At 41.8% G+C, this 25336-nt stretch overlaps 1 protein-coding gene across 1 annotated transcript; it reads right to left on the reverse strand.

Annotated features, from left to right (window-relative positions):
• Positions 1-586: 586 nt before the first annotated feature.
• On the reverse strand, positions 587-25336 carry FCRL4 (Fc receptor like 4). Its single transcript, XM_058539512.1, is given in 15 exon segments — positions 587-1650; positions 1652-1689; positions 1789-1820; positions 6185-6253; positions 6485-6567; positions 7433-7460; positions 8130-8192; positions 8614-8727; positions 14767-15054; positions 15894-16178; positions 16469-16723; positions 17823-18077; positions 22259-22279; positions 24006-24136; positions 25223-25336. Coding segments are annotated over 14 exon segments (1746 nt in total). The 5' UTR covers positions 24037-24136; positions 25223-25336; the 3' UTR covers positions 587-1466.

The following is a 25336-nucleotide window of genomic DNA, read 5'->3' on the forward strand; positions in this document are numbered from 1 at the left end:
GCAAAATCATATCATTTAATCTACAAATACTTCAGTATGAATTCTAAAATATGTAAATTCCTTTTTTGTAAAAACTTAACCACAAAACTATCACATATCCAAAACACACAATAATTTCTTAATACTAGCGTACAATTTTCCCTTTGTATTTCATAAGTGATTTATTTCTTGATTTGTTTGAGTCAGGATTCAGACAAGGCCCACTCATTCCTTTTGCTTGATATGTCCGTCTCAAGTCTCATTTAATTTATCGGTCTTCGCTCTCTCTTTCATTTTTTTCTCTTCCTTTTTTTGTCATTTATTTGTTGAAGAAACCAGGTCATTTGTCCTGTAGAATTTTTCCACAGTTTGAATTTTGCTGACTGCAGTCCCATGGTGTATTTAACATATTCCTTTGTCCCGTGTGTTTCCTGTAATTTGGTAGTTAGATCTAGAGATTTGATTGGATTCAGTTTTGATATCTTGGGCACGAATACTTTGTAGGTGGTATTGAATACTTCCACCAAGAGGCACATAATGTTAGGCTGTCTGTTTTTTGATGTTAACTTAACCAGTAGGTGTAGCATGAAATATCCACACAAAATAGTGGTTTTCTATTTCTTTCATTCCTTCTTTATTTACTGGAAGAATTATTCTCACATCAACTATTTGGTAACTCAAAGATAGAGTTCCTACAAGAAAGGTGGCTCTATATCCTTTGAGTAGGGAACAGTATTTAGAGACTACAACATGTGCAATTGATGTTCAGTGTTACTGGGTTGGTAATTATTTCTGAGTCTTTTCAGTGGACAGACCTAGGAAATAAATATCTTTTTTAAAAAGGCAGAGTTTGTCATCAGTTTAAACAGATACTTCCAATTCAAATTTGGGTTTGGAGGGTTGTTACTTAACTTCTTAATTTTATATTTGTGTTTCTTTTCTCTAATGTTAAAAATCTTTGTCTCTAATAATATTAACATAATTAGTTTTTGCTTTTGGAAGCTCAGCCTACAGCCTGCCTCTCCAACTCTTCTGACGATTTTGCAAAGTATATAATATCCTCTTTTAAATTTCTTTCTCTGTAAACCATTTGGAGTGGGTTCTTGCATCTACAACTGAATCCTGACAGTATAAACAGTGTAAGCAGGAGGGAAGGGGCTATGCACGGTCTGCAAAGTACCTGTGCAGCCACTCATAGTGAAACCAATTGATTCCCCAGTGGAAGAATTATTGTAGATGTATTAAACAGAGACCTGAGTCACTCACTCTATTCTATGTGCAAATCCCAATTCACCAAAGTTGACACTTCTGTTTTTCAACATCAGTCCTTCTCCCTCCTTATTCCTTTTCCCTAAATCAGACCCTTGGGAACACATTAGGCTAGGCTCAGAGCAGGTACACAGGGTCTTCCATAGCTAACTATGGATCCTGGTTATTTTAGAGAAGTCTTTCAGGAGCTATCCCATCAACACTTCAGAGTAGATGAATCAGGAGTCAGTGCACATGGGCAAGAAGAACTGGGAAGTTGGAACCAGCTGGTAACTCCAGAGACCTTGAGGGCTGCACTGAGCTACAGGCTTTGGATTAGGGACAAGCCACATGAGTAGGACGTTGTTGCAACTTTCCACGGCATCTTCATCATTAGAGCGGACCTTTCCAGTTGAATCACCTGTGCCGTGTCTTCACCTCCGAGTAGACAACGGAGGCATGCTGGAGTGGAAAGAAGATAGAAGAAGAACTGTGAAGAGAAAGGGAGTATGGGGCTATAGGTAGTAGAGGGAGAGAAAATAGACAGGAGATGAAACTCACCTTGTCCTCTAAAGATGTTCTGGAGGTCTTGGCTGTGGAGAGAAAGGGAACCACTGAATTACAGGCACCTGGATACACTGGGCACTCAGTCTTCTAGCTTATTGCCCAGAGGCTGGGAGCCATTGAGCCCTTTCCATTGACTGTCAGGTTTTCCTAACCCTGACCCCCAACATGCCCTACAAGGCTTGTGATTTTCTGTTTTATCACTTCTTAATCCAGCTCTCCGCAAGTTCTTTTCAAGCTCCATTGATCTGTAAAGTCTTCCCTCAATACCATGCCAAGAAATCTCACTCCCTTCCTTTACCAGATGTGAGACAATTTGTCTCTTAGTTTTAGTTCTTTCCTCTCTTAACTTATAGCACCTCCATCTCACCCCAAACCTCAAAGTTCACCCCTGATTGCTCAGCAAGTTCCATTGACAGCTCTTCATATGTATACCCTGTTTTTCTCACGTTACATTAGCATATTCTAGTTCTTGATTTTATTGCCACAATTTCTTAGAGATGGAGCCACAGTGAGAAAAATGTTTAGCAGGCATGATTTGTCAGATACTATGTTAGAAATTAAGAGTCTCAGAGAAAAAGATAAAATCATCAGAAACACATAGTAATTTTGTGGAGAGATAGAGCCTGAAAAAAAGATATATCCTGGGACACTTGAGGTTTCTTTTTTTTACCATAATCCTACCATAGACCTTTTGGGGTTATAGATCTTTTTAATGGTATGATAGAACCTATATACTCTCTTCCCAGAAAAATAGTCATATGCACGGAACTTTGCATACAAACTCAGGGGCTTCATGCAAACCTTGAAGCACTGGTGAAGAAATCTTACTACAGATCATCAATACACAAAGTGCCTAAAATATAACTAGTCCACCAACAGAATGCTCAGCTATAATAATATTTTGACAAATATGTCAAATACAGAGTGTGAAGAACAGCAAATGATCAGGGTAACACTATAAGCTGCACCCAATTAACCCAAGCAAATTGTTGGCAGTTCTAATTCCACCATTCAAAAGGTCCTGATTAGTGGAGATGACTGAGAATCAAAGTGACAGACAAAGCAGGTGATCAGATGATATATGTTGGCCAAATATAGTAATAGGCACTATAAACAGCAGATATAACAGCAAAACAGAAGACTTGGTCTTTTACTGGTTTTGTGACCTGGTCAAAGTCCTTAATCTCATTTGCAAAATAAGTTTAGGATCAGGTTACAATTGAAATTTCTACTAGGTACAAAGATACTGGGTTTTTTTAAACTCCCAAGTGAGGTGCCATACGTAGAAAAGGAAATATTTGTAATGAGAGAAAATATTTGCAAACCATGTATTTGATAAGGGATTCACATCCAAAATCTATAAGGAACTCACACAACTCAATAGTCAAAATAATAATAATAATAATAACCCTATTAAAAAATGGGCAAAGAACCTGAACAGACATTTCTCCAAAGAGGACATACACATGGCCAACAGGTATTGAAAAGGTGCTCAACATCATTAATAATCAGGGAAATAAAAATCAAAACCACAATGAGATATCACCTCACACCTGTTAGGATGACTATTACCAAAAAAACAAAAGTGTTGGGGAAGATGTAGAGAAAAGGGAACACTTGTACACTGTTGGTGGGAATGTAAATTGGTACAGCCATTATGAAAAACTGTATGGCGGTTCCTTAAAAAATTAAATATAAAACTATCATATGATCCAGCAATACCACTTCTGAGTATTTATCCAAAGTAATTGAAATCAGGATCTTGAAGAGATACCTGTACTCCCATGTTCATCACAGCAGTATTCACAATCACCAAGATATGGAAACAACTTAAATGTCCATTGATGGATTAACAGATAAAGAAAATGTGATATACATATACAATGGAATATTATTCAGCCTTAAAAAGAGGGAATTCCTACCATTTATGACAACATGGATGGACCTGGAGGACATTATGCTAAGTAAAATGAGTCAGACACAAAAAGATAAATACTGTATGTTCTCACTTACATGTGGAATCTAAAATAGTCAAACTCATAGAAGCAGAGAGTAGAATGGTGATTTCCAGGGGCTGGGAGGAGGGGAGACTGAAGGTAATTGTCAAAGGGTACAAAGTTTGAGTTATGCAGGATGAATAAATTCTGGAGATCTATTATCAGCATAGTGCCTGTAGCTGACAATACTCTATTGTATACTTAAAACTTGCTAAGAAAGTAGATCTTGTGTTCTTACCACACATAATACCAACAACAACAACAATAATAATAATAATATAGAGGGTGGAAGGAAACTTTGGGAGATGATGCATATGTCTGTGGCCTGGATGGTGGTGATTGTTTCACTGGTATGTACTTATCCCCAAACTCATGAGTTGTATACATTAAATATGTACAATATTTTACATATCAAAAAAAAAAGGAGTAGTGAACTCCCTATAATATGCTAGAATATGGATGAATTGCAAAACATTATGTTGTGAAAGAAGCCAGATAAAAACAGTATATTATATATGATTCCATTTATATGAAGTTATAGAAAAGCAAAACTATAGGGACAGAAAGCAGATCATTGGTTGCCAGGAGTGGGGCTGGGAGGAGATTAACTGCAAAGGGGCATGAAGGGATTTTCGAAGTGTTGAAAATGTTCTACACCATGATTGTGGTGGTTGTTCTGTGATTGTATATATTTGTTAAAATTAATTGAACTGTACATTTAAAATTAGTGGATTATATGTATATTATACCTCAAAAAGCTGATTAAAACAATAAATTTGAATGGAATAGAAAATAGAGTGTATCACACTAAGTATTGTCTCATACAGCTTTTGTTTCAGTTATGTGTCAGTATTTGTGTGTGTTTGCGTGTGCACATTCACCCTGGCTAACAATAGAATTTGCATTTCTTTTTTTTTATAATTTTATTTATTTATTTTTTTTCCCCCCAAAGCCCCAGTAGATAGTTGTATGTCATAGTTGCACATCCTTCTAGTTGCTGTATGTGGGACGCGGCCTCAGCATGGCCGGAGAAGCGGTATGTCGGTATGCGCCCGGGATCCGAACCCGGGCCGCCAGCAGCAGAGCGCGAGTGCCTAACTGCTAAGCCACCAGGCCGGCCCCACAATTTGCATTTCTTATGGTGGGTTACAATAAAATATTTGAAAGCCACCAATCTACAAGGTTGAGAGTTCTGACACACAGCTCGTTATTGGATCAGAAGAATGTTGCTGGATTAGCGCAGACCTGAAACGTCCAAGTGTTCCCAAGGACAGATGTGGTCCACGTGGGAGAGAGAACAAGCAGCAGTGTGGTCATTTTGGGTCCTGTCCAATGGGGTTTACAGCTACCAAGGGACTCCAGCAGCAGAAATCTGGATGCGATCAACTGGGAGTGAGGCCAGTGAAGGAGCTGCAAACAACTCTGGAATTAGAAGTGCATCAGCTGTGCCAAAGAAACTTCAGGAAGGAGGGATCCAGCAGGACACCTCAGAAGAGACAACGCCTGCACTTCACAAGGGAGAGTGCCCACATAAGCATCTGCCAGCCCAGAGAAGTGGAAACCAGCTTCCAAGATACTAATTGGAGTAAGTCCTTCCCCCAGCACCCTCCAGGCTAGTTAGGGGAGGCCAACCAAAGAAACAAAGAAGCCATCTCTGTCCTGTCCACCTTCTCATCCCTACCATCCATCAACATCCATTCTGAAATTTGCCTGAACTAAGGGAGGGGAAGTTTTGATTAACATCTTGAACTAGGTATCCTAGCTACTAAATTGAGACTGTGACATAAAGTGTCCACCATTGTCTGTTACCTAACTGAATAGAGAATGTGTTGAAAAGCCTTTGGCTGCCAGAATTTTCATCCTGAGTGCCTGGGAAGATGTCCCACAAAATAAAGTTTAAAAAGACACTAGGAGACGGAAAATTTTTGTAATTAAATCATAAACCTTGCTTGTTCGGTATATTGGTTACACAGGGTTGTTATATGGATTAACCAAACATATACATGTGTGTGTATATATATGTGTGTGTGTGTGTGTGTGCTACATATATATATACATTTATATATATATAAATGTTCTCACCACACAGTAGGTGCTTTGTAAACATTCATTCATTACTTAAGGGCAACCCTCATACACACACCTTCATGATCACAATGTCTATCAGAAGGATGTTTAATTTTGTTCTGATCTTCAGAAAAAATACATTATGTATTTTTTAGTGTCTATCTTCTCTCTTCAGAGTCTAAGCACCACACTGTAGGGATCTTTATCTGCCTTATTCACTAATTGACTCCCTGTGCTTACAACAGTACCCAGCACATAGAAAGTACTCAATAAAAATGTCTTGAATGAATGTAGTTTGCAGCCAAAATCTCTCCCCAGTGACTTACCTTCCCTTTCTTCTCCCAGCTGAATAAACTGGATCTCAGAATATACCAAGTCTCCCTCTTTGGGGTGCGCTGGAAATAAAAAACAACACTTTCTAGGCTGTCTCAGGCAGTGGTATGTGCTGCAGATGTTTTTCCTAAGCATGCTCTCCACTCTTCTTGGACATATGATGAAGCAACTGTTTATTGGGAATGTCTGGGTTTGGGATACCTTATGGAGACCAGGGGGCTTTGCCAGTCCTCAAAGCAGATTATCTTTCCCCGGCTCAGGCCGGGAGCAGCTTCCTACTGGGGAATCCTTACCATTGTCATACAATGGCTGCAGCTCCACTGGGGCAGGGCATGTGGGATGGAAGGGCCCTCTTGAGCCTGGGGTGGGAGGACTCCTGTGAGACACAGAAACACATGATCATCCCTGGAACATTATAATATGCACAAGATTGGAATAGCCATAGAGACAGGGGAATGGAGGGAAGTCAGCAGACACCAGGGGACTGGGAGCCCTGAATAACTTCACACCTTCAATAGGTCTATATAGAGTCAGGTTGTATTTTGAAAGAAACCCTGGGGCTGTGGTATGGGCAGTTTGCCTGGGAAAAAAGCCAGACAGCCTCTGACATCACAGTAACAGTCATCTCATAGATAGAATGGCCACTCACAATTGGTTAAAAAACCTGACCTCATCAGCAGGAGGTAGTGTCTTCACATCATCCTGTCTGGACAATTCAAGAAGGAATTAGACATAGTCCATGCTCCAAGTCCCTGGCTACAACCTAAGACTGAGACACTGATACAGACAGAAGCAGAGGACCGTACTTTCCAAACCAAAGTTAAAGACACAAAATCTGACAAATATATGTGCACATGTGGAGCAAAAAGAAGATTATTAGAAAATGTGACTTCCCTGGAAAATCTAGAACAGATAGTCATTTTACACATAGTTATAGTAATACATTGTTTAATTATAGGACTATTTCCACCAGAAATAAATAACCTAGAAAATCTATAACCTTTGATATCATCATTTTAGATAAATGGATAAATTTCAGATAAGAAACTGATCTAAATACATCCAAAATCTATAATACAAACTACTAGAAGGTTTATGCAAGCTGTGATTTTGGCTGTTTCAATGAATGTGAAAACGGGAGCACCTAGCCTTAGGAACACAGAGAAATCACTTGACCTAATTTTGCAACCCCACAGTTCTGCGTATTTTATTCTTGGGAAACCAGAAAGCTGAGGCCTCACCTGGTTGTGTCTCTCAGAAAACCACCTCCTGCAAAATAAGCAAAGCCACATTTATGTCAGCAGAGGGAGCTCTTTCTCAAATACTACTTCACACACAGGAGCTGCCTAAGAGAGGTCACCAGAAAATTCAAACATGGACCCGGTCCCAAATTCTCCTGAAAATGATGTGAAAAAAAATGGAACAAAACATATAACTTGCTGGGAACAGGGCTACACATTCCTGGGTTAAATATGCAATTATTTGAGACTTGATTAAGATTTAGGTCTGTGTTGATACACCTCAGGAAATATTGAAAATAACCAAATTGTCTCTTGTAGAGTAGTGAGGGGCTGTAGGTGGACTTTGAGGAGCATCTGTGGTCATGCCCAGAGGAACCTCGGGCTCCGACTTGGGCTTGCTAAGGAGATTTGTGGTCAGAGGTCTTAAGCTCCCTACATTCAGCCCAGTGCAAGGCCCACAGAAGGTGCTCAGAAGGATCTGGTGAGTTGAATTGAATTAAATTAAGAGACAGAATTGAAGGATGTGAGTAATTGTTCTAGAACCAAAAAAGTTTCTGTGCCTGTCTTCCACACCAAGTTTTCTGGCATCTGAAACTAGCTTGACCTAGGCTAAGGCAAGAAGACTTTGGAAGCATGTGGCAGGTGGTACCAGGGAGAAACCCTCTCCCCCAGGTAGGGGAGGAGCTGGCAGGCTGACCTGTGGAGAGCTGGGCCATTGAAACAGAAGATAGTGGGTTCCGGCTTGGACTCGAGGAAGTCTCTGAGGAGGAAGAGGAAGAGAGATTAACCAGCTCCCATTCCCAGTCATTTCTTCACAGAGCCTTTTGGTTTATTTTGATGGTCCATTTATGGGGGATTGGATAGGCAGAAGTATCTAGTTGACCAGCCTGTATGAACCAAAGAAACTGCCCAAGGAAACTGTTAAAACTTTTTTGAAACTTTAAGTTAAAAATTTTACTTCCTTCCTGCCTTTCACTTGGGGCTTAGTAAACCAAACTAGAAATGAGCAGTCCTCACCCACAGCATCTATTAAGAAAAGTGCCCTTTAAGGAAAGGGTGTGAGTATGTCTGTGAGTGTTGGGGTAGTGAGGTAGAGAATGGTGGCTTGGTGGTTACTGAGGCTGCAATAGCTGAGGTGTCTAAGGCAGGGACTCTAGCAAAGGGTAAGAGACACCACAAACCTGATTTCCTCTGGTGCCAGCAGTAAAACATCAGGGCCACAGCCAGGAGAAGAATGCTGAGCGACACCCCAGTGGCTCCCGCAGCAATAAGGCCAGTTCTATAACCCGGAGCACCTGAGGGGGAAGAGCCTGTATGAGCCACAGAGGGAGAGGTCTAGGGCCTAGAATTGCCTTGATGCCCTGAAACTTTTCTTCAGCTTCCCTGGGGTCCTGAGCCCTGGGACAGGGAGGAATCTAATGGGCTAAGACTCATGAGGCCCCTCAGGGTTAGGCCGGGGCTGATGTGGCACAGGATGCAGCCTTCTACTTGTGGGGAGCTCAGCTCTGAGCCTGTATGTGACAGGAAGTGACTCACTATGAAGTGGTAGAGGGCAAGAGTTAAGAGTCTGAGTGGATTGTGGCAAAGGGGAGAAAGGCAGCCAGCTCTTTCCACTGACATATACTACAAAGCTAGAATAATCAACACAAATTGATATTGGCATAAAAACAGATACGTAAACAATTGGAACAGAATCGAGAGCCCAGAAATAAACCCATGCATATACGGTCAACTAATATTTGACAAGGGAGCAGAGAATACTCAGTGGAGAAAACATAGTCTCTTAATAGAAAGGGAGTAGCTGGGAAAACCAGATATTCACATGCAAAAGAATAAAACTGGACTTCCACAAAAATTAACTCAAAATGTATTAAATGTAAGACCTGAAACCATAAAACTCCTAGCAGGAAGTATAAGGGAAATATCTCTTTGACACTGGTCTCAGCAATGACTTTTTTGATATGACACCATAAGCACAAACAACAAAAGTGAAAATCAACAAATGGGACTATATCAAACTAAAAGGCTTCTGCACAGCAAAGGAAACCATCAACAAAATGAAAAGGTAACCTACAGAATGGGAGAAAAATACCTGCAAATCATATATCTGATAAAGGGTTAATATCTAATAATATTAGAATTATTAGATATCAGAATTAGAATAGGAACTCATACAACTCAGTAGCAAAAAAAGAAAAAAAAAAAACCCAAATAACCCAATTTAAAAATGGGTGAAGGACCTGAAAAGACTTTTTTCAAAAGAAGACATACGAATGGCCAATAGCTACATGAAGATGTGCTCAACACCACTAATCATCAGGGAAATGCAGATCAAAACCACAGTGAGATATCACCTCAGATCTGTTAGAACATCTGTTACCAAGAAAACAAGAGATAACAAGTGTTGGTGAGGATGTGGAGAAAAGGGAACCTTGTGTACTGTTGGTGAGAATGTAAATTGGTGCAGCCACTAGTGAAAACAGTATAGAGGTTCCTCAAAAAATTAAAATAGAACTATTATGTGATCCGGCAATCTCTCTTCCTGGTACATATCCTAAGGAAATGAAATTACTAACTCAAAGAGACATCTGCATCCTCACATTCACTGAAGCATTATTTAAAATAACTAGACGTGGACACCCTAAGTGTCCATCAGTGGATGAATGGATAAAGAAAATGTGATATACATATATATATATACACACACACGTATATATATGTACACACACACACACACACACACACGTGTAGAATGGAATATTATTCAGCCATTAAAAAGAAGGAAATCCTGCTATTTGCGACAACATGGATGGACCTTGAGAGCTTTATGCTAAGTGAAATAAGTCAGACAGAGAAAGCCAAATACCGTATGATCTCACTTATATGTGGAATCTAAAAAAAAAGCAAACTCATAGAGAACAAATTTGTGGTTGCCAGGGCAAGGGTTGGAGGAGGGGGGAAATGTATAAAGGTGGTCAAAGGGTACAAACTTCCAGTTATAAGATGAATAAATTCTGGAGTTTAATGTACGCATGGTGATTATAGTTAAGAATATTGTATCATATATTTGAAAGTTGCTAAGATAGATTTTAAAAGTTCTTACCACACACACACACAAAATTGTAACTGTGAGGTGATGGATACGTTAACTAACTTTATTGTGATAATCGTTTCACAATATATACATATAGCAAATCATCACTTTGTACACGCTAAATTTACACAAGGTTGTATGTCAATTATATCTCAATAAAGGTGGGAAAAAAATGAATGACATGGAGTCTAGAATTAGACCATTGGGTTAGAATCTTGGCTCCTCCACTTACTAGTTGTGTGGCCAGGGAAAATTATTTAAACCCCCCATGCCTCAGCTTTCTTATCTGTAAAATGGGAATAAGTAACTATAATAGCGCTGTTTTTGATGGATTAAATGAGTTAATATATGTAAAGTGCTTTGAACAGTTCCTGACACGTGACAAGTGCTATGTCTATGTAAGTATTAACTCTTATTTGGTTGCCCTCATACTATGCCCTAGGCCCTCAGGAACCTCATGCTGTCCTCTGATCAGCTTAGGGGACACACCCACAAGTTAGGTCTGCTCCCACTCAGCACCACCCCAGCCAACTTCAGCCCAGTCTATGGACTGAACTGCTCCCCTGAAAAATTCATTCATGGAAGCAGCCCTAACTCCCAATGTGATAGTTTTGGAGATGGGGCCTTTGGGAGGTAATCAGGTTTAGACGAGGTCATGAGGGTGCGTCCTCATGATGGACTTAGTGTCTTTAGCAGAAGAGACACCAGAGATCTCTCTCTCTCTTCCCCCTCTCTGCCATGTGAGGACATAGCAAGAAGACAGCTGTCTGCAAGCCAGGAAGAGAGCTCTCACCAGAGCCTGACCATGGCAGCACCCTGATCTCAGACTTCTAGCCTCTAGAACTGTGAGAAATAAATTTCTGTTGTTAAAGCCACCATGTGGATGGTATTTTCTTACAGCAGCATGAGCTAAGAGAGCCCACATTAGCCTAGTACTCCAGGCTAATTCAGAGTTTCTCTCCTGCTAGAAATTCTGTCACTTCTAAGCACAGAGATTTTGCATACAGTCCATGAATAAAAAAGATTTAGGAAGAAATTTCTGCTTCGTCATACATCAACTGAATCCTTGACATCTGCTTAATCCCTGAGATCATCTGTTTCCTTAACAGACAATGACATCTGCCTTGCAAGGTAGTTGTGAGAGTAAAGTGAAATTACATGTGTGAGGTGACTAGTTCACTGACTGGATCAAAAGAGGCTAATTCATTTTGATGACCTTAACCTCCAAAAGGAAGATGAGTAATTTCACACTTGGATGTGAATGACCAACAAATTCACCATTACCCTCTTCAGGGATTGCAAACTTGGGGCTCCCCAAGGTAAACTTCTCAGTAAAGAGCCTTCCTGGAGAAGCAGCACTCCTCCCTTCAGTGTCACTCTGGATTTTAGGGCATTCAAGAGTCTTCAGGGGGCGTCCTTTGGCAGTTTTCAGCTCTGCTATCTTCTTCCCCTCCCCGGCTGATTCTTGGAATGCCATTAAGATAACACTCTGCTCAATCTCTACCCTTCTCTGCTGGGAATCACACCCAATGTTGCTGCTCACTAAGAAATTTCAAGAGCGACATACAGACCCTCCTGTGGCATCCGTTTGTGGGAAGATATGTCAGTCCCCTGGCCTGTGAGGACTCTGCTTGATTATAAGACTTGCCTCCAGGGAGTTGAAGGGAAAATTGCGCAGCAGCTGGGCCATTAGCATACCAGGCCCTTCCCAGAGCCACTAACCAAACTGTTTAGGTTCACAGCTCTGTCAGGGCTGACCACTGACATAAACAGCACAGTTCTCTGCTTATTTAGCATGGTTGATGATGAGTACTTGATTACGTGGTACTTCTTTGGAGAACTTTGACAATACTCTCTGTCTCTCTGAGCTAAATGATTGCATTGAGGTTCAAATCTGGGCTGCTAGCTATAACCTTTGTGACCTTAAGCAAATTACCAAACCTTTCTGAGCTTCACATTCTTTTTCTGCAAAATAGAGATAATATCTTTATCTTCTAGGATTGTTAACATGATCAACAAAAACGATGTATATAAAATTCATTCATTCATCAAATATTTATTGAATACCTAATATGAGCTAAGCACTAGTCCAAGCACTTGGGATACAATAGTAGTCAAAATAAAGCCCTACCTTCCTGAGGCTCATATGGGAGGACTGGGAACAGACAGCAAACAAAGACTATGTGGCATGGCGATTGGTGGTACGTGCTGTGAGGAAGAATCAAGCAGGACCTGGAGAGGGAGCACCTTGGTGAAGAGCTGTTATGTTATATAGGGTGGTTGGGGAAGGTCTCAGTGAAAAGGTGAGTAGAGTTCTGGAGGAAGTGAGATGGTGAGCATGAGGACATCAGAGAAAAACAGTGCAAAGGCCCCGAGGTGGGAGTGCGACTGGAATGTTTGAGGAAGAGAAAGGAGGCCATGGTGGGTAGAGTGGCAAAGGTGAGGGAAGAGTGGAGGAGATAGGTCAGAGTAGTAGGAGGTCAGATCATCAGGACCTGGTGGGCCGCTGAGAAGATGTTGGCTGTCACTCTCAAGGAGATAGGAAACCAGGGGAAGGTATTGAGCAGAAGAGTAACAGGATCTGACTTATGAATTAGAGAGTTGCTTCTGATGCTGTGTTGAGAATAGATTGTGGGGAGCAATGAGTGAAGTAGAAGATCAGTTAAGGTGTTATTGCAATAATTCAGGCAGGGAATGCTTGCGGTTTGGATCAGGTGGTGGCAGTGGAGGTGGTGAAAATTAGTCAGATTCTGGCTATATTTTGAAGGTAGAGCCATTAGCACTTGCAAGTAGATTAGATATGGAGGATGAAATAAAAAGAAGAGTCTAGAATGATGCTCGATTTTTTGGCCTGAGTAACTAGGAGAATGGAGTTTAACATTTACCAAGGGGAGGCTCCAAGCAGGAGTAGATTTTGGGTGAAAATCAACAGTTTGGTTTTCGATGAATTAAGTTTGAGTTACCCAATTAGCCATTCCTGCAGAGTAGTTGATTTAAGTACTTGGATATATGGGTTTTGAGTTCAGACTAGAGGTCTAGGCTATAGATTGAATTTGGGAATCATAAGCATATAGAAATCATAAGTGCATTTAAATACTGTGTAAGATGATCTAAAGAGAGGGCACAGATAGAGAAAAGTCTGAGGACAGAGCCCTGGGAGTCCCCAAAATTTAAAGGTAGAAAATATGATGAGGATCCAGCAAAGAAAACCTCAAAGGAGTATCTGATGAATATGTAGAGAACTGAGAGAGAATTGTGTCTGAGAAGTCAAGGAGGAAAGTGTTTCAAGGAGGGAAGTATCAGTTGTGTCAAAAGCTGGTGATAAGTCAAGTAAAACAGAAACTGAGAGTTGCCCATTGACTTGAGCAACATGGAGGTCACAAGTGATCTTCACAAGAGTTATTTTGGTGGAATGAAGCAAGCCTGATCGTGATGGGTTTGAGAGAAAGAGGAAGTAAAGAGAATGAGAAGAGCTAACTCTTTTGAGGAATTTTACTGTAAAAAAAAAAAAAGGCAAGGAAATCTAGCTTTCTAGTAGCTCCTCAATAAAAGCTAGCTTTATAGGTTAGCCAAGGATGCAATCTGAGATAGATGAGGAACTTCAGTTAGTAGAAACCATTTCCTTAGTGCCAAGGAAGCTGAATGGGAACCTGACTTGCCCTGTGTCCCTTGGGGACAGAGGAAGAGAAAGACATAAGCTTGAACTGCGGGATCCCAAAGGAAGGCTTATCTCCTCAGTGGATATAACTTGCTCTGTATCTGCTCTCCTGTGGGTTTCGTGACCTGCATACAATTTGGGTACTGAGATTCTCTCAGGCCTACAGTAATGGAGTAAAGGAATGCCCTGTGACTTTGGTTCTATCATACTTGAGGAGACTGGTTTGATGTGCTGTGGATGATTTACTGAAAGGAGAGTATAGTTGACACTTAGGATGATAGAACTGTACTCTACCCTAAAACACCGTTAATGAGTTAAGGATGCTCTTTGAGATCAACACACAATGGATCAGACTACAGGCACAAAATCATCTCCAAGGTGCACAGTGGCTCCTGGCCAACATTACCTCGTAGTAGGACCTCATCATAACCTGGATTATTAATATTCTAATGGAAGAAATTGTCTGTGGCAATAGAAGACGGCAAAATAGAAAAAGAAGAATCACAAAGATAGGGTTGGCAATGCCCACCCCTAATTTGAGAAAGTTGAGAATAAATAAGGTAAATGGAGGTTAAAACTTACTTCTCACAGTGATGTTCACTACCTCACTCTGGATGAGGCCATAGCCATTGTCAGCTGTACAGTAGTATTCCCCGGCATGGCTCTCCCTGATAACAGATATCTCCAGCTCTGCCTTCTGAGAACGCTGACTTTTCCTCCCCAGACTCTGCTTTGTGTCTTCTCTGTGCCAGGAGAACATGGTGTCCCCTGTGCCTTCAGCCACGGAGCAGACAAGGACCAGCGTCTCCCCTTCAACCACCTGCCTCTCCTGGGGCTGGGTCTCCAAAAGCACTCCAGACACGGGGATTCCTGTGTGCACACAAGATGACAAGTGAGGGCCTGGTGTGGGGAGGGCAGGGCTGGGATGTTGGACAGGGTCATTTTTTATGTGACCTTAAGATATACTCTTTAGCAGTTGCTAGCATTGTAGCTCACAGACTGTGGATTTTGGACCTAGAACATCACTAAATTTAAGTTCTCCATCCTAACACACAAGGCTCCAGGAGAGAAAAATTGGCTAACTCTGGAGAAGCATTTGGGTTTTGTCTGATGTCCTAGCTGGAGGTCTGGATTGTTTTGAATGATAGGTAACAGCAATAGTGGCCATCACGGCACTGGTATGGACCACACCCATTTCCAGAAGTCCTGCTTTGGTACTTAAGACAAGTTGATACTCATCGTATTTATCTTTGTGTGTATGTATGTATGTCCTTCTCTTCTGCTTTACACATCACAGGCACTCACATTACTACTTGTTGCTACTGATTAGGAAGAGGTAGATGCTTATCTCCTAAATAGTTTGCCCCAAGATCTGACATTCTAAAATCTGTCAACTTAGTAGCAGGACACCTTGTTTTCTTGTTTTTGTTTTATTTTCCCCAACTCTTGTATCTAACTCCATGGATCATCTCCATCATTTCGAGGTGATAGAGTTTCAAAGGAAGACTGAGTTTTTACAGAAATGGAAGTGGAAATGAAATCTTATATTTCTTTTATTATAGCACTTCACTTCTTAGTCTAAGCCGGGTGCCTCCATCAGGATGAGAAATCCATCTGTATTGGGTAGTCCCTACCCCCATAGGGCAAGAAGGAGCAGTCAGGGAAAATGCCACAGCCCCAGCCAGCCCACCTGGCTCTCCAACACTCACTCTGCACGCGGATCTGTAGCGGGAGACTTTGTTTGCGGACGCTGCGGGTCACTGTTTCAGCACCACACCAGTATGATCCTGAGTCTTCTTTCCAGATGGTTGTGATCTGGAGTTCTGGGGATGTGCTCCAGTCTGACAGGACGACCCCGTTATCTCTGAAGAAGACGTAGTGAAGCCGAGTGTCGGACCGCTCTAGAGGAAGCTGTGTTTCACAGCTCAAGTTCACAGAATTTCCCTCTGTTGGCTGGGAGGCTGTGACTTGCAGCTTTGGACGTGGAAATAGTTCTAGAGAGAAGAGGAGAATCAAGTTCTCAGCAGGAGGGTATTTAGAACCCTGGGAGAGGCAGGCTTGGATTCTCAGTCCTACGAAACTTCAGACACATAGCAAGATAAACTTATCGACTCTTCTATCACATTTTATTTAAGTCCAATTACTCCGCTGTCTCTGCCTCCTGGAGGACTTAGCCTTCTCATTTATCCAGAGTTTTGATATCAACACACAAATCCCCTTCTGTCATACCCAATTTCCCCACCCTGACATTACTAAGCAAATCTATATGAAATGAAGGGTTTACCTTGAATTTTAATAAGTTTGTAACTTGATCTAAGTATATAATTTTTGTCCATAGATCCAATGCATTGGTAATAGCCACTGTTATTTGAACTTGCTTGTGGTATCAAAAGATCCAAGGTTTTATTAGAATTAGAGATAACTTTTCCTTTGTAAGTGTATTTCACAGCAATCAGTTTCTCTTTCCCCTTTCTCTGGCATCTCAGAACCAACGCGTCACCTTCAAACACAGAATGTGGGGCCTGAAGGATGAGGAGGTCTGGAAACCACACAGAGACAAGATATGTCATTCAGGGCACTCCTCTTTCCTCTGTGTATCTTGAGTTACAAAGGCTTTGTTGTTTTCTTCTTTATTTCTTCCACAGGATTTAGTCTCCTGACCCAAGCTCACCCGTTTCCTTCCAAATCAGTGACATGCTTCAGATACACTTCCTAAATAAATCCCAAGCACATTTATTTAATCATTCAAAGACAAATTAAAAATATAAGGATTCTAATATGGAGAGAAAAAGCTGAGAGGAGGTGTGATCAAAATCCCTGATGTCATTGAATACGGCAAAGCTCAACACCAACTTGCTCATCAAAACTCAGAGCAGGAGTCATCCAAGAGGTTGCTTTTGGAGAAATATCCTGGGAAGCATCACAGTGCATCAGAATCTGCTATGTAGCAGGCTTATTATCACAGCCACAAATCCAGGGTCGAGGGACAGTGAATGTGGTCCACTATGGACATTCTCTTGCTCTTCAGATTCTAATTAGACATTAGTTCTATCCTTTCTCTCTTAGTTGACTGCAGTGAATGCCTACTCCTACAGAGCAGAGCCTGTGTAGCAATCCAACCCATTACCTCTACAGCAGGCAAAGCTGGACAGAAAGGGAAATGAGTGTCAGTTAGAGAGAAACGTAGGAGTAGAGAAGTGACAGATACTAGGACAGGTGGGGACAGATACAAGGCCTGAGGCTGGAGGTTTCCCGCCTCTGAACTCTTGTTTTATGGGACTTTTCACTTTCTGCTTTGTGCTCAGTACATTCATGTATGTGTAACTTCTCCTGTAGGAGGCTATAAAGTCCTTGAGGGCATGATCTAAGACAGCTTCATTTTTGAATCCCCTACAACCAACTTCTTTCCTTAACTATGTAAATGTGTAAGAATGTCTGTTGATTAAATTAATTTTAAATTCTAATAGCAATAATAGCTAGGAAAACACTTATAGACCATGAGGGAGAATGTGAAATTGAAGGTAGCTGAGGTCAAGTGTTAGGGTGAAATGAAGGACCTCAGTTCTTGGAAACTCCAGTGAGCTGAGATGTACCGAGACCATTTCTAAAAGTTTTAACTAATTCATCTTCTTTCTCACCTGAAGAAAAGAGCAAGCGCACAGGGTCACTTGGCAGTGAGCCTTGGGCCTGGCATTTGTAGTCTCCAGAAAAACGGACCCGAAGTGTGTTGCCTGGGGTTTCCATTCGTATTTCTCTTCCAGAGTACCGCCAGTACCATTCTATTTTCCCTGGTGCCTTGAGGAGAAATCCATTGCAAGTCAGATTCACCTTCTGTCCTCTGAAGAAGGTGGTCCATGGAGGATTGAGGGAAATCGTGGGTTTGGGTGCAGTTGCTGAGGAGAAGAGAAATGAGTCTGAGGTGGAGGTGCCTGTAGCCCCCACCACAGTGGTTTGTGTGGGACAGACAGGTGGACTTGGCTTTGGAGAATCCCTAAAAAGTTTCCTGGGAGGGCTACTGTTTCCACAGGTTGCAGGTTCTCCAGCTGTGCCCACCTTATCCAGGGGTGCAGGGGCTGCTCCATGGTCTACAGAAGCAGATTGGCCTTTCAGAGGGCAACCTCAGCAGGACCGACTCACCATGGAAGATCAGTGATGGGAGGCCCACAACCCCCTTACCTTTTCTGATGGACCAGGTCCTCAAGTAGACTCCTCCTGGACTCCCTCCTGCCCGGGCTTGAGATGTTACAGACACTTCTCTAAGATGAGCAGTTGTGTGGCATGGGCATGTGGTGGGGTGGGAGATGTGATGGAGGAAGTGTAGGAATTTTGGGGTCAATTATGCAATTATAGAAAAGGGTCTAAGCTGTATTTTTACCAACAAGAAATAGGTAGGGGAGAGGCGAGCAGGCTATTGTCCAAAGTAAGAATTATATTTGAATAGCTACAAAGAGCATGAGTGTGGGAGGAGCTAGGTGGTCCTATCCCCCCAAACCTCGAACATACTCTTTCATGACAGTAAAATATGGGCCCTGCATGAAATCAGGCTTTAAGATCTTTGAAACACTGATGGACAGAAGCTGGAGAATGTAAAGGTAAATACAAATTAAAACATCGAAGTTTAATTCTCCTTGTTGCAAATAAGGGAAAAGGCTTCTCAGTCTCTCTCTTTTCTTTCAGAATTTCTCTCAAATGTATATAAATCTTTATAGTGGCTCAATAAGCCCCTTGCTAGTCTCACAACTCTGGAATGTCTTTCTCAAGAGGACCTGTCTTTTCAAAATGGAGACATCTAGGATAGCTCCCTGTCTCCCAATTCCTGTGGGAGGATAAGAGCCTAAGTTTGGAAGGCATCTTGCTCCAATATGCAAAACGATCTCCAGCCCTAAAGATATGAAAGGTTTATTCCTCCTCTGGATGAAAGCCAATTAGCTAACACGGTGGTCTCCCTGATTATCATGATAAAGATAGGATGAACTACGTGTGACAAAAGGTGCTGTCAAGACCTCTTAATTGAGAGCTAGTTTAATCTTGAAAACATGTATGTAACAGTTCGTATCTGAATGGCTATATAAGAATGCGAGATTTGTCTCTGTCTTTGCAACCTCTTAGTGGATTATCTGTGATGCACATCACAGTCTGGTTTAATGCTTATTTAAGAATAAAAGTATATTTTGTTTAATCTTTTGTGGAGAAGATTTCTGGATTGGGAGAAGATTTTGTTTTGAATTATATTTCCCCAACAAGAAACTGTTACTGAGGCTCTGTCTTATCTATAAGATATAAGACTATATCTATATCAGTGCTTATTTTCTGAGTTTTGTAGTTGTGAGGTTGTGAGGGCTAGTAACTGAAGGCGTCCGGAATATACCACCATGGCATAAAAATTATTTTGAGCTGATGGCATTTGAAAATAGATTTTATATATGTTTTTTTTTTTCATTCTGAACACCCTTATCTATCTAAAAGCCTCACGAGAGAACTCAATTGTCATAAATCGCCTCCCCAGGAGCAACTAGGAAAGACTGATTCTTATCACGAGAGACTGGAAGTGCAGCACACCTGAACAGATATTGTCAGAAAACGGTCATAGCTCTCATCTGCTCTCTCATAGCCTTTCTGTCTTTCATAAAAGTCATTTGTTCTCCCCTAAGTGCCCTTCTCCCTTTCCCCTTTCCCTATTCAGATGGTATATAAGCCCCAAATTCCAACCGCCTTCTTGCCTCAACTTTTCTGTGTTCTCCTGCAAGTAGTGAATAAAAATATCTTTTCTCTGGCTAGTCTGTCTTTGTCAGTTTAATTTGCAGGCCCCCATTATAAAACGTAAGAGGATAGAGGAAAAATTTTCCTTCCCTGAGTAATTACCACACAAAGTAATTACAAGTCAATTTATACATGATAGGAAACATCTACTCAAGCATCCTTTCCCTTTATTGCTACTACCCAGCCTGCTGAAAGATCAGTGCCTTGATAGGCTAATCTTTCACCAGGTATACAAAGAAAATTGATTGCAAAGTGGTATTCCAGATTCTGCAAAGATGCAGTAATTCATGAAGTTGGTAAAAGTTATGTGGGACCACTGTTCTGATGGCTCACAAAGTCACTGACAAGAGTAGTAAAAAAGATCTGTTAACAATCAAAAAGGAGAAACAAATACTAGGGAAAATACGTGTTTGGCTTCTGAAAGTCAGTCCCAATGCCCTTCTCTCAAGCCTGTTGCTCACCAATGGGTTTGAAAAACTGAAGCACTAACTTTCCCAGACACATGTTCTGGATAAAGAGATGTCAGAGGAACAAGGCTAGAAGTGGACTAAGGGATAGGGATTCTGGGGGAATGTTTTTCCTTTATGGTGGAAGGAGAGAAGCATACTGGGAAGCTCTTTTACAGTTTCAGTTCTCTCCATCCCCCTCCCCCACTTCCTGCCTTGAACAGTCATGATGCCTGAAGCTGTGGCAGCGACCACATAGCAAAAAGAAAAAAAAAATTAATATTAGGTTCATGCTTTGTTCTACAAATTGCCTATGGTAACCTATATTCTGTGAAGTAGAAAATAAAACAAATGATTTCTAGTTGTATTGTTTTATTTTTCAAAAATAAAATCTCAATTTTGGGGGCACGCTATTTACTGTAAAATTTTAAGTGGAATCACTTTAAGTGTGTTTTTTTTTCCTTAGTACCTTTATGCTGAGACCGATGTCTACATTTTGGGCTTACAAACAATTGCTTTTTTAAAGCTTGAGACTTTAAATATTCTTACCTTTTTCTGGAAAAACTGCCCAAATAGGTGTTTTAGTTATACTCAAATGTAAAGGAAATTGTCTCCCTCTGTTTAGAGGCAAAAACTGTAGAGTAACCTGAATGCTTGTTTTAGATGAAGAAGCTAAATGTTCTATTTGGTAATGTAAATTATTCTTATGTTTCTGCAGACTTTTTTTCTCTTTCTCTTTAGAGGTTGGTTCAGACTATCCTGTGTCCACAGTCGGTACAGGGTTGTTTCTCCTGAAGCGAATAGAAATCCCCACTGTCTCTGTTCCTGGGAAGCACCTGGGTTTGGGAGAATGGAGACTTGGCAGTAGGTCCTGTGCTGGAGGGAAGGGACTTCCTTTGGTGTAAGCAGCCAGATTCCTCACTGGTCCAGGTAAGCTGGCCCTGCTACATGCCAGTGGCCCTATGGCCAGGAGGAGACACATCTTGTTTGGGCCTCCCTGAAGCTGGGATGGAGTTAGTGGGTAAGAGGTTAATCACATCTAGTAGCTGATGTAAAACACTCTCAGTATCTTGTTTTTCCATCCTAGAACCATTAGCAAAGTGTTGCCAAGTTACTATCTCTTCCCAGTTAGGCAGGGGTTTGTGGGAAATGGTCTGTGTCCACAGCACTAAAGGGGAGAACTGTAGATCCAGGAACTGCAGGGGACACTGTGCACCAAGGGGCTGTGGCTCCCGCTGGTGGGAGCTGACAGCAAGCAGCCCCCAGGATGGACTCCATGGACTTGAAGGAATCCACAGGGATTGCCAAAGTACCTGGAGACAGCTTCTAGTAGAAAGCTGGACTTTCTGCTGACCAGTAGGATGGGGGCTCAAAGTCATCATGATTTGAGCTATTAACAGAAAAATATCTACCTCCTGTGCTGAAGTTTGGGATAAATTGCTTACACATGGATAGGGCAGTGCTTTGTTGAGCTGGAGCTGGGAGATATGGAGAAGTAGTCAAGTTGTTTGTACCCCAGCCTCCCCCATGGAGACATTGGCTTATTTCTCTCCTTCCCATCTCAGGATTCTATGCATTCTGTCAGGTTGGCTAGAATCCCACATCAGGTGGGGGCACCCCCTCTCCTTGAACTCCATGACATATATCCCAGGCCCCTCAAGTTCATCCAGCACAATGGCAGGTTTGGTCCGAGAGTGTAACTCCCAAACTCTTAAGGTCATAATTACAAGGCAGAGTGATGTTTTCATGTGCCTGCAGTCCTCAGGAAAAGGATGCAGGGACAACAAGGCCTCTTCTTACAGTATTTGAGACACACAATGGTTATTAGGATCTAGAAACATAAGAGAGAAAAGAAAAGGCAGACTTACCAACTGGTCCACCGACTGGAGCTGCAAAAGTCAGGAGCCAGACATCAGCACAAGGCAAGGAGCCCCAAACCATTGCATCCTGAGAGCTCACCTGCCCGCACTCTTCTTCCAACAGAGAAGAGGAGAAACACGTCCAGTTCCACCCACCACAGAGAAGCAAGATAACGCCATGACCAAAAGCTCAGGCTGTGAACTCAGGCAGAAACAGGTTTGACTTTCAGCTGTATGATCCTGGACAAACTACATAAAACCGTCAAGGCTCAGTTCCCTCATCTGTAAAACGGGGCCCAAAAAGTGGCCTCATAGTTTTATTTTAATGAGTTAAGTTAGCAAGTCTTCAATTAACACTTGCTGTCAGTATTTTTTTATTATGACTGAAGCTGCTGCCAAGACTTGGCTTCACTATCTTCTTGCCCGGAATGTCATTCTCTTCCTTCAGTACCAAGCGAAGTCAAGTCACACCCATGCATTAAGGCCCAGATGAAATCCCACCTCATCCATGAAGCCTTCTCAGATGCCTCTAGGCTGTAGCACCCTCATTCTTCTCTTGACTCAGAACACGACCATCACAGTTCATTTGGAACTCATAATTGGACATGCAGGATGGGGTTGTGGTTAAAAGCATAGTTCTAATGTTAGATTATGGGTCCGAGCCGTGACACTGTCACTGTACTACTGCATGAAACTTAAGACAAGAGACCATCTCTGTGCCTCAGTCTCCTTATCTGTAAAATAGGGTTCATAGCAATTCCATCTCACTGATTGTTAGAAGATTAGATAAATTAATACATGGAATATTCTTAGAAGAGTATCTGGTATAGTCAGGGCTCAGCAAGAATTAATTATTACCAGCAGGAATTAATTATTATCATCTACATTATCCTATGACCTATTGAGTAATATTTTTCTTGTACTGCCAAGTCAAATATTCTTGCATCTGTACTCAATTTCCTTATAGGGGAGTCAGCTCTTGGGGGCAGAGGCCATGTCCTCCATGTCCCTGAGTTCTCTGCAGTGCCCCGCACTGCACCATGTCCAATATACCCAGTCATTCTCTATTTACTGAGTTCCCATGATGAGCCAGCCACACTAATAACTCTTCCCATACTTAGAGTCTGGAGATACAGCTGAGAACAAGACAAACATGCTTAATAAAGATTTAGCATGCAAATGACTGACAGATCTTTATTTCCCCAGGTTGAGCTACTAGGAAATGAGAACCTCATTTGGACAAATATTGACAAATAGTACAGAAGCAGGGAAGATAAAAATCAAAGGGAAACCATCTTATTTCTTCTCTTCTCATGCTCTTTGCAAACATCAGAGCAGGTTTGATCTTAAACACAGAGAAGGAAATAACTATTCTCAGCAGAAGATCATTCTACATCAGCTCACAATTAGGACATGGTCCTTTCACAAGGGACGCAGTTCATCTTTTACCCTGGGTCTTCATGACCTGTATTTAGGGAGGTAACTGAATCTAGCTATAGTTTTTTTACATGGAAAATAAGCCCATTTTTGGAATAGGAAGAATTTTCTGTAGGCAATTAAAAGCAAATGATGAAGACACTTCTGGAAATCAATTTTTTTTCTCATACCATTAAATCAATATCTTCCCCCTTTGCTCATTTTCTACTATTCTGAAATGGGAGTAAAATCCATTTGTTCAGCAGCCCAGAGGAGAGGCCTTTGCTCATGGAGAAGTTCAGGTTTCTCAGCAAGCAAAGGCTTCCACTCCATCACTTACCGAGAACCAGCAAGGACGCCCACAGTAGCATGGAAAACTGCTCTGAGAGCCCGAGGAGGAGCAGCTCTTAGAAGACAGGCTGGTTCCTACAGCTGGGGAGTGAACTCAGCAAGGTACTTCTCTGAGTATAGCTGGTCACGTTAATGAAGCGAAAAGAGGAAGTAGAGGGATCTTTCTTAAAATATCAAACAGCATGTTACGTAGCGTGAGAGAACCCCAATAACGAAAATCAATACTTAATAGAATTATTTAAGTACTGCTTTGACATCTTGATGTGAATAGCTTCTCAAGGCTTTGATCATCATTTGATCATCATAACCCTCCAGCCTCTGTCTTCCAAGGAAACTGCAACTTAGTTTCTTTGCTACCAGATACCAGACTGCAGTCCTCTTGAGAGTCACATAATCCAAGGATGTACCTGAATCACTCCAGAGTTGGAGAACTTCGCATTCAAGGCAGAAATGCCTGAATCCTGATGGCCTCTGCCAGACCACTCAACTGACCATCTATATATAATGAAGCATTTGAATCCTAACTACTCACATCTTGTCTCACATATATGAAAATATTCTGTTTCATCTGTCTCAGAGAAAGCTACAAACTTTGATCTCAGTAGGAGACAAATTGATGAGTAAATTACAGCCCCATCATGCTCTCCCTGGAGAATGGACCATAAAATTTTTAACTTAAGGTCCTAGAATCTAGGAGAGAATTCAAGATGGTGGTGTAAGCAGACTCTGAACTCACCTCCTCCCACAAACACAGCCAATTTACAACTACTCGTGGAAAAATTACCCCTGAGACAGAACTGAAAACTGGATAAGAGGAACTCCTGCAACAAAGGACAATCCTAATTGAGGTGGCAGACACAGAAACTCCCTTCAGGAGAGAAAAAATGCCGCCTTCACAAGCTGCAGCGCTTCACGGCCGCCTGGGAGCAGCCCAAAGGTACCCAGCCCTCCCTGGATGAGCAGGGCCCTGAGCCGGAGAGCCCTGCCACTGTAGACATTCTGTGGACCCAGTGCAATCGAGACCAGGGGCATAATATCTGACTTTGCCTGCTACCAAAACATTGGGGAGTACTCCCAGAAAAGCTGGTTCACAAAGAAATGAAAACTGGCTCTTAAAGGGCCCACGTGCAGACTCACCCGTTTCAGAAAGCAACCTAAAATCAACAGAAAAAAAGGTGCACAGTGATTTGGGGAAAAGAGACTCACCTGGTAGGCTCGGAGTGCATTGCAGTGAGAGATGAGACCTCCCCAGGGACTGGGACATTGGCAGCGGCCATTGTCATGGCCTGATGTGGGCGTGCTCACACAGACACCATTGGA

Source organism: Diceros bicornis, chromosome 4, assembly GCF_020826845.1.
Source record: "Diceros bicornis minor isolate mBicDic1 chromosome 4, mDicBic1.mat.cur, whole genome shotgun sequence".
Taxonomy (NCBI): domain Eukaryota; kingdom Metazoa; phylum Chordata; class Mammalia; order Perissodactyla; family Rhinocerotidae; genus Diceros; species Diceros bicornis.